This window comes from Sardina pilchardus, chromosome 1, assembly GCF_963854185.1.
Source record: "Sardina pilchardus chromosome 1, fSarPil1.1, whole genome shotgun sequence".
Taxonomy (NCBI): domain Eukaryota; kingdom Metazoa; phylum Chordata; class Actinopteri; order Clupeiformes; family Clupeidae; genus Sardina; species Sardina pilchardus.
This window is the reverse complement of record NC_084994.1, coordinates 36,511,248-36,521,247: the sequence shown is the minus strand read 5'-3', so window position 1 is coordinate 36,521,247 and position 10,000 is coordinate 36,511,248. Positions and strand designations below refer to the sequence as shown.

The window sequence follows — 10,000 nt, the reverse complement described above, 5'->3', positions numbered from 1 at the left end:
GAATCTGTGGCAGGCCAATGAGTGTGAGAAGAATAGGGAATGGCCAATGTAAGTGGCTAAGGTGTGGAGGGGGAGGGTCCTAAAGACAATCGAGCGCACGTAAACGTCTGTGGGAAGGAGACATCACCACCGAACTATTGACTACTGACCTGTGGCCAGTGTGTTGGTGCCAGAGTCTACAGTGTCACAGTCGGATGCTGATTCAGAGTCAGAGTGTTTGTGCAGCGAAAAAAAGCCCCTCTCTGACTGAAATGTGACGAGGGGGCGTTGCCAAAAACCCAATACAGTACAGTTGTAGCCTACAAGAAGTTACCTGATGTAGTGTTATCAAACAAACACACACAGATCGCCGCCAGTGCGCACAATATATCTATGATAATAACTTTATCATACTGTAGTTCCAATACAATGCCATGAAAGTGAAAGTCAATTTTCTGGAAGTGGTCAAATATAGAGCTTAAATACTGTAAGCAATATTGCTTGCAGGGCAGGGCTAAAGTTGCTCTGGCAATTGCCCATCTGTCCTCTCTGACTGAACTGAAAAAAACAAATGGATGTTGCAGGTGGACTTCGTGAAACTTTGGACATTCAAATTCTATTAGAAAACATTGAGTAGTCTTGCCTACACTAGTGTAGCATAAGCACTACTTAGAAGCATATTTCCAATCATTAACGTGAACAATATTAGACAGCTAATCTTATGCTGCATAATGCATGTGAAAACATAATATAAACATTTTTTAAATCCCCTTTGTAATCCATGTTCAAATATTCATTTTAAAACCAGACAACCTCACTATAATTGAATGTTGAATAAAGTATCTATCTATAATGACAGAATGTCTAATAATGGGCTCTGCTATAACAGTCTGCATTAACTTGAATCCACACATTTTTGAACTGATAGCTCCCCTGCACCTCAAATCAAATGGATTTGAGACTGTTAAGTTGGATCTGAGAAGTTGTGCTAACTTGAGTAGTGCCAAATTTGTTCTGAAAGAGTAGAAATAGGATTAGGCAGTTATTTATTAGGAGTTATTTTTTAGGGTTGTGACACCGGGCCTGGTGTGTTTGTGTGTGTACGTGTGTGTGTGTGTGTGTGTGTGTGTGTGTGTGTGTGTGTGTACTCTGTTTACTGTAACTCACCCTGCACTGAATTGCACTTGTCCTTTGCTGACTCCCTGATGTCCATGAGTAACGGACTCCTCGCTCTTCAGGGACACATGACTGGACACGGCACATGCTGCTCTGCCTGTCTCATTTCCACTGACGGCGTCCTCACCCTCTTGAGGGAAATCCATCCTAATCAATAATCAATCAATCAATCCATCAATCAATCAGTTAAAAACAGGAAATTAAGATAAAGAGAGTAAAAGAGAGGACGGCATAAAGACCACTGATCTATAAAGAATACCTTCTTTATAGATCAGTGATAAAGACGGATAAGGTTGCTGATGAAGTGCTTACATTCAGCATCTGTGTGGACCAATCAGATCTGTGCGTCCATTTCTGATCCAATAACAGCCGTCTTGATAGAACGCACTGGAATGACAGGTGAGCGAAAGTGCAGAAGAAAATGAACATCCAAAACATCCCCCCACCACCACCTCCACCCTCACCTGTACCCCAAACACCTCGCATATGGTTATTAGGGCGCTAATACTATGTAGGCTTCAAATTACAACTTGTGCTTGCTGAGCACTTCATGTCCAAACTGTAGGCCTACTCAGTCTACCAATAGCCTATTATTCCAACTACACTGGATCCACTTGATCAATAGCCAACAGTCGATGAATCTAGACGAGTCTAGTCCCGAAGAGGCTAATACGATATTTCTCTCATGTCCACGGCTGCAATATCTGAGTGAAGACCTGTAAATTGTGGAAAAGTAGGCCTGATCTACTCTAGGCGACTATTTAACGTAGGCCGCCATCATCAACAACTCCGTTTCGTCTCGTCTCCGGTTGTTGATGATTCCCTAGGGTCCTATCTCCTATCTTCTTATTTTTTCAGTCCACGAATAAGCCAACAATGACTACATCTTTAGAATAGCATACAGCCGTAATTGTAATTTTGTATAGCCTACTTACCGACATAAAATTGATAGAAAAATCCTGATCGTGACTTGCCCTTGCCCTTGCCTCTTCTTATACTTTCGTTTTCACCGGTTCCGCGTTGGTCACATGGGCAAATATAGCACGTTCCAAAGTAAAGTGGGAAAACTACTCCCCCTAGTGGCTGTGCGGAGTGGTTCAAGCGAACAATTGGAAAAGAATAAAGGAAATCTGGCAATTATCTGGCCAGTTATGTAACAGAGGTGGTAGTGAATCAGGTTCACCTGCTTTGATGTCAACGAAATTTACTACAGGTGTACTAGAGGGCCATCTGTGAGACGACCCCCAAAACAGGAATGGTTTTACAGGTGGTGGCAACTGGTAATTCTCTTTCAAGCATTCGTTCGGTATCTCACTATGGGACACGCCCTCTCGCGAGTTCCCCAGAAGCCAAATATCATTACGCCAGCCACTATTGGCTGGACGACTGACGTATGCGACGTGGAGGAGGTACGCCCACCTCCCTTATAATCCACGGCGCAGCGTCATTGCCTCAGTCTAAAACCTCTTCTCGCCCCCAGAGGCTTGCTCTCTCGTGTACAGGTGTCGTGGCTTGGAGGCTTAACTGTTCATTGAGCGAGGTAACGACTCGGTCCCCGAACGCTTCCTTAACGCTACTTCATCTTCGAAGAGCATTGGTTTGGACTTGGCTAGTCTGTCTCCAAACAGTAGCCTCTCTGCTAGTCTGTCGCCAAACAGTAGCACGCTAGCCTGTCTCCAAACAGTAGCCCCCAAACTCTAACGCTAGTCTGTCTCCAAACAGTAGCCCACTGCTAGCCTGTCACCAAACAGTAGCCCCGCTAGCCTGTTACCAAACAGTAGTACCCCAAGCTAGTCTGTCACCTAACAGTAGCGACCGCTAGCCTGTCACCAAACAGTAGCGAAGGAGCATGTCTACGCAAGTACCCCCCCTCCTCGCGAGGAAGTGCGATGACCTTGCTAGACTGTGCTTGTGTGGGAGCAAGATTGCGGCTGCTGACACCCACCAGGTGTGTGCCGCGTGTCTGGGGCTGCAACACGCCCGGACCGCGATAACAGCCCCGGGAGTGTGCGAACACTGCGCCCGTCTCTCCCACCGGTCTCGCCAACGCAGGCTAACACGCCTAGCTAACTTCACCGGCGACGACCCCATGCTCGGAGCGGATGACCTCCCTCCCCTTGAGTCAGCAACCCTCACCCAGGAGCCGGCCGGCGCTGGAGGAGTGGACGCCAGCTGGGGTGACCAGCTCGACGCCCTATCGCCTATGTCCGACGCTGAAGACAGCCCAATGGGTATGCTAAGCGCGACTGGTGAAGCTGAACTCTCCTGGGATGGCTCCGTCGACCTACTATCCCTCGGGGATGAGGATGGCGACGACCTATTCCCTCCAGCTACTCAGACTACTCGCCCGGGCGGCACGAAAAGTGAAAGCACCACCGAGGCTGACGAAGCCGCGAGCGTGGGCCTTCACGACGTCTGCAAAAGAGCAGCTGCAAAGCTCGGCCTTGCTTGGCCGGAGGCCCAGAAGGAAACCGTTTCCTCTCGCTACGAGGGAAAGAGGCTCCCGAAGGCTAAAAGCTCCACCAGACAACTGCTGCCCGTTTTCCCCGAGTGCCTTGAGGAAGCGACACGGTCATGGTGCAGCCCATTCTCAGCGAAAAACCCGGCTCAAGGAGTCGCGGCGCTGGAATGGCCCGACATGGAAAGCGGTGGATTCGCCCACCTGCCCCCTGTTGAACCGCTCCTGGCCTCCCACCTCCATCCCGCCCAGAAGTCTGCGATGACCCCCTCGGGACCCGCATTCCCCTCCAAAGCCGACAACTTCCAGTCCGCCATGACTGAGAAAAGCTACAAAGCTGTGGCGTCGGCGGTGAGAGCTCTCAACGCCTCATCTATGCTCATGGCCTACCAGGCCGAGCTGGAGGAAGACTTCACATCCTCTCCCAACCAGCCAGCTGTCTGGGACGAAGTTTGTGTGGTCACGGACCTAAGCCTACGGCTACACAGGTGTGCGGTGCAAACTGCGGGGCGGGCTATGGCCCTTATGGTCTCTCAGGAGAGAGCTCGCTGGCTAAACCTCTCCAGCCTCTCCCACAAAGAGAAGACTCAGCTGCTAGACGTGCCCGTGGACCCCAAAGGCCTCTTTGGACCAGCCGTGGCCACTATGCAGAAGCGGTGCGAGGAAAAGAAGCGAGACGGCGAAGCGCTGCAGCTGTGCCTCCCCAGAAAGGCACAAGCCCCCGCTCCCAAAGCACCCAGGCAGGCGTTCTCCGATGCAGCGACGCGCGCGCCGCACTACCGCATTCCGAGACGTCAGCCCCCAGCCCAAACCGCCACTCAGAGCCTCGGTAAGAACCCCGAGCTCAAAGGTGCCTGGGCTAAAAAGCCCTTCACCCCCAACGCGACGCAGGGAGGTCAGCACAACCCCCCGTCCGCGCAGGGAGCGAGGAAGAAGACGCGTGCCTAGCACGCTCCTTGCTGGCGAGAGGGGACGAGTTCAGCCAGGCACTCTCCCCTCCCCGAGCCACACCGGCCCCGTTCCTGGGCCTGTTCAAAGGGGCACGTTCCCTGCCCTCCAAGAGGCGTGCAGAGGCCACAGCGGCGCTCGCAGTTCACAGCCCACCGAAGCGGAGAAGAGACATGGAGTGCCAGTTCGAGCCCCAAAAGTGTCTCACAAGCACACACCAGTGCCCCCCTTCACAAATAAATGTTTCGGTGCGCAGCCAGGCCGTGGGCCAAGGGCGTATCCGACAAAAGAATGTCAAAAAATGTCATATGAACAAAAAAGCTCTCACAAAAAAGTACGAGCAGTGTTCAGTGGCGAGGGTGTGCAGTCACTCCCTAATAACGCCACAAGGTGGAGCCAGAGCTCCACCGGTGACGCTGGGCACAATAAGCACGCTGGTCGTGCAGCCCACGCCAGCTCGGCCACTAGATGGCGTAATTTCGCCTCTAACCGAGCGCATTCAGTACTGGCGCATGCATGTGCAGTCAGACTGGATAATAAAGATTATAGCGAAGGGCTATCGTCTACAGTTCGCTACCCCCCCGCCCCCATTCAACGGGATAGTACAATCCCATGCCACAGGGGACTCCGCTCGTGTTTTACAGGAGGAAATAACCTCCCTGTTAAACAAACAAGCGATCAGAGTAGTTCCTTTCGAGCAGAGCCATCACGGCTTCTACTCAAGGTATTTTCTGGTTCCAAAGAAAGGAGGGGGGCTGCGCCCAATATTAGACCTACGCGCTCTGAACAAATACTTAAGAAAGTACAGCTTCAGAATGCTAACCAACGACGCACTGATGCGCTTCGTGCGCCCAGGCGATTGGTTCACCTCGGTAGATTTAAAGGACGCGTTCCTACATGTCCCAATCTATCCCCCCCACAGAAAGTTTCTCAGGTTTGCCTTTCGAGGCGTGACCTACGAGTGGCTTGCCCTCCCATTTGGCCTTGCGCTCAGCCCCCGTGTCTTCGTAAAAGTCACCGAAGCGGCTATTGCACCGCTCCGGGAACAGGGCGTTCGCCTGGCTACATTTATCGACGACTGGCTGGTGGCCGCGCGGTCGTGCCAGGAAGCGCAGCAACATACGGCTCTCCTAACAGAGCACCTGATGTTACTGGGTTTCAGAATAAATTGGGAGAAAAGCGTTCTGCGCCCATGTCAGATTACCACCTTTATAGGGCTGTCCCTAAACTCCGTCTCATTCAGAGCGTGCCTGTCAGAGGAGCGGGTCAAAGCGTTCCGCGCGTGTCTCGCGCTGTTCCGCAGGGGAGCCACTGTGAAATTCAGGGTCTGCCTCAGACTCCTGGGTCTCATGGCGTCAGCCTTGGTAGTCATACCACTCGGCCGCCTGTACATGAGGGCTATTCAGCGGTGGGTGGCATCGCTGAAATTGAATCCCTCGCGTCACGGTCACCGCCGTGTCGCAATCTCAGCAGCCTGTTGCGCTGCGCTGCGGCCCTGGAAACGCCCACTCTTCCTCACGGAGGGTACACTGATGGGCGCTGTCCTACACAGGAAAGTGGTGACGACGGACGCCTCGTTGACCGGCTGGGGAGCCACTCACGAGGGCAGGTCGATAAATGGGCTATGGGACGTACACATGCGAACCCTGCATATAAACCGTCTAGAATTAATGGCGGTCTGGCTCGCACTCAGACACTTTTTGCCCGTCCTGAGGGGCCATCATGTCTTGGTCAGGACAGACAACACCACGGTGGTGGCTTATGTCAACAAGCAGGGGGGACTGAGGTCTCTTCATATGCACACGTTGGCACACAGACTGATTTTATGGAGCAGCACACGGCTCCTGTCGCTGAAAGCCACACACGTCCCCGGTGTATTGAATTTGGGTGCAGATTTATTATCCAGGGGCAACCCCCGCTACGGAGACTGGACTCTCCACAGCGATGTGATGGCTCAGATTTGGTTGCGGAACGGTCAAGCGAAAGTGGACCTATTCGCGTCCGGGGAGAATGCACAATGTTCAATGTTTTTCTCCTTGCGCGATCGCAACGCTCCATTAGGGATAGATGCGTTGGCACACCAGTGGCCACACGTCCTACTCTATGCCTTCCCCCCGTTGGAACTAATCACTCCAACACTAGCCAGGGTGCGGGAACGGGGCCTCTCACTTATCCTCATAGCCCCGCGCTGGCCAGGGAAACCCTGGCTGGCGGAGATCATCCCGTTACTCCACTCCCCGCCGTGGCCACTGCCACTTCGCAGGGACCTGCTGTCCCAAGCGAACGGGGAAATATTTCACCCTCACCCAGAACGCCTGGCTCTCTGGGTTTGGCCCGTGAAAGGCTAAATCTGACAGCTGCGGGCTTGCCCTGCAATGTCATAGCGACCATTCAGAGCGCTAGGGCTTCATCAACCAGAACGTTGTATGATAGCAAATGGCGTGTATTTAATGATTGGTGCATTAAAACAGGGACAATAGCCTTCCAGTGCTCGGTGGACGTTATCCTTACGTTTCTACAAGATTTACTGGATAGGAACAAGTCCTTCTCCACTGTTAAAGTTTACCTGGCTGCCGTTTCGGCTTGCCATGTAGGCTTTGGGGACAAAACAGCGGGCCAGCACCCTCTCATACGTCAGTTTATGAAAGGAGCGCGTCGTCTCCGCCCGGTCTCTAAACCACTGGCCCCTTCATGGGATCTACCTATGGTTTTGGATGTCCTGTCTCAACCCCCCTTTGAGCCATTACAGCAGTTGGATCTTAAAGTGCTCTCACTTAAGACGGCATTGTTGGTGGCCTTATCTACGGCTAAACGCGTAAGCGATATTCACGCCTTGTCCGTGAATCCTGCCTGTATGCAATTTTTCCCGGGTGATACGAGGGTTGTACTAAAACCCAACCCTGCGTTCATTCCGAAGGTTTTCAATCCGTCACTGTCGTGCCGTCCGATTGAGCTATTTGCTTTCAATCCGCCACCGTTCACCTCACTGGAGCAGGAGCGGCTGAATGCGCTCTGCCCAGTCAGAGCGTTGCGCGCATATGTGGACAAAACAGCAGAGTTGAGAAAAACTGACCAGCTGTTTGTGTCTTGTGCGAAGTCTCGCCTGGGTAGACCGCTCACTAAACAGCGGCTATCACAATGGGTTGTGGCGGCCATTGCCCTGGCCTATACCACCAAGGGGCAACAACCCCCGGCTGGTTTACGAGCTCATTCCACTCGTGGAATGTCGACCTCGTGGGCTTTATTTCAGGGTTTCCCCATAGAGGATGTGTGCTTGGCAGCGTGTTGGGCAAACCCGACGACGTTTGTCAGGTTTTACAGACTTGATGTCACCGCCCCGACCTTAGCGCATACAGTACTAAGCACTGAGACGCCTGGTTGTGGGACGCGCTGATTAACTGATGGGGATCGCAAGCCTGTCTGGCAATCCGGGAGTCACTATATCCCATAGTGAGATACCGAACGAATGCTTGAAAGAGAACTAAAGGTTACGACCGTAACCCAGGTTCTCTGATAGCATGAGTGAGGTATCTCACCAGACCACCCTCCTTGCCGGTGGCGAGAAGAGGTTGGTTAGCTAGACTGAGGCAATGACGCTGCGCCGTGGATTATAAGGGAGGTGGGCGTACCTCCTCCACGTCGCATACGTCAGTCGTCCAGCCAATAGTGGCTGGCGTAATGATATTTGGCTTCTGGGGAACTCGCGAGAGGGCAAGTCCCATAGTGAGATACCTCACTCATGCTATCAGAGAACCTGGGTTACGGTCGTAACCTTTAGTTTATCCATCTTCATCCTTCTTGACTGATTTTTCACTAGTTTTGCATTTGGATAGGGTCAGTGTTACTACTGGTAACATAAGTCAATATCTGGAGCCTACAGAGGTTGCACAGGGTAGTCCCAACTCCTCCAGAATAGCGCACCAAAACTTTCCATTGCCAAAAAGATTTCTGTGTCTCCCACTGCAGTCTCAAGAGCATGGAAGAGATCCCAGGAGACAGGCAGTCGCTCTAGGAGAGCAGGGCAGAGTGGTAGAGGGTCCTTAACACAGTAGCAGGACCAGTATCTGCTCCTTTGTGCAAGGAGGAACAGTAGGAGAGCCTTACAGAATGACCTCTAGCAGGTCACTGGTGTGAATGTCTCTGGCCACACTGTCAGAAACAGACTTCATGAAGGTGGCCTGAGGGCCAGATGGCCTCTATAGGGACCTGTGCCCGTTAACATCAAAGCAGGTCAACCTGATTCACAACCACCTCTGTTACATAACTGGCCAGATCAGTTATCCCACAAGTGGGACTGACTTGATGCTATACTCCTATGAACCAGTGTTCCCTTTTTTGAGCAGTGTATTTCACTTTTGCAACAGAAAATCATTCACATGGTGGCCAGCAGGTGTCCACTGCAAATGTTTCCCCTGCATGTTCCGTCAGTGCAGATGACTGGTTGCAGGCGTCTCCATGCACATCAGGTCTGCCGGTTTCAACAGAACAGTCACAGGGGGAGTCTTGGTTGAACTTTGTTAGTCAGTGTTGGCTTTGATATGCCTGTTCAAAAATATCAAAAAACATCCAAAATATTATAATACACACAAAGTTGAGTTCTCTCAGCATATAAGCACAACAATTCTATTGGATTAAAGACTCCGAGTCATGATTTTATTGGGACCGAGGGCATTTCCAACATCTGGAATAACATTCCCATATTTTAAAACAATATCTTTTTTTAAGAGGTTCAATGAATTTATGTGATCTCTTGATTTGTAGTGTAGCAGAGAATGCCACAAAATGAAAATTAAAGCAATTTCTCAGGTGCTTTTTTAAAAATTTGTATTTAGGTTTTGTAAGAGACAGATAATAACTGAGTCTAAAACAAATTTTCAACCCTGCAGCGACAAGGTCCATTTTTAATAGTTTATGAATACCAATACATTGCTAGCTTCTTAAATAAATAATTACATGGAAATAGCAGAGGGTGAATGTTAAGGAGCAGCTTCAGCCTTCTGGTTTTAGGTTCATCCCTCTTTAGTTTAGTACTGTAGATACAACAGAACAAACAGCCCATTATGGTTCATATTTCACATTGACATGCCACACACCAGTTGAAGTTAAGTTTGATTACCTCAGCCAAACTCTGTCTGTCTGTCTGCCTGTCTGCCTGTCTGCCTGTCTGTCTGTCTGCAAGATGACTCAAAAAGTCATGGATGGATTTCGATGACGTTTTCAGGGAAGGTCTTAAATGACCCAAGGAAGAAACGATTAAATTTTGGGCGTGATCCGTATCACTGTCTGGATCCAGGAGGCGGTATTGTTTTGGCTTGGCGGAGGTCTGCGCTCTCTGAGTGCTTTTCTAGTATTGGTTGATGTTTCTAATTCTGTTGATTCTGTTAATGAAATTGTGATACTATATAATTGAAGGGTTCAGATGCAAAAGCCTCTAAATCC

General features: G+C 50.7%; 2 protein-coding genes across 2 annotated transcripts in view; one reads left to right on the top strand and one right to left on the bottom strand.

Annotated features, from left to right (window-relative positions):
* LOC134078465 (uncharacterized) overlaps positions 1 to 2,147 on the bottom strand; it is a 5,656-nt gene extending 3,509 nt beyond the window's left edge. The window contains exons 1-3 of the mRNA XM_062534426.1: positions 2,091 to 2,147; positions 1,468 to 1,542; positions 1,147 to 1,302 (exon numbers count right to left, since the gene is read on the bottom strand). Of these exons, the coding sequence (XP_062390410.1) occupies positions 1,147 to 1,302; positions 1,468 to 1,469 (158 nt within the window). The 5' untranslated portion in view covers positions 1,470 to 1,542; positions 2,091 to 2,147. The remainder of the gene's footprint in view (positions 1 to 1,146; positions 1,303 to 1,467; positions 1,543 to 2,090) is intronic.
* An 857-nt stretch (positions 2,148 to 3,004) lies between these two features.
* On the top strand, positions 3,005 to 7,685 carry LOC134078457 (uncharacterized). The gene is made up of 2 exons (XM_062534413.1): positions 3,005 to 4,442; positions 4,535 to 7,685. The coding sequence occupies exons 1-2, from the start codon at positions 3,005 to 3,007 to the stop codon at positions 6,907 to 6,909; spliced, it is 3,813 nt and encodes a 1,270-aa protein (XP_062390397.1). The 3' UTR covers positions 6,910 to 7,685.
* The last annotated feature ends 2,315 nt before the right edge of the window (positions 7,686 to 10,000 follow it).

Coding starts and splice junctions, on each gene's coding strand:
- LOC134078457 (XM_062534413.1), top strand. CDS start 3,005: ATGTCTACGCAAGTACCCCCCCTCCTCGCGAGGAAGTGCGATGACCTT. Junction 4,443..4,534: donor AACCGCCACTCAGAGCCTCG/GTAAGAACCCCG, acceptor CCGTCCGCGCAG/GGAGCGAGGAAGAAGACGCG.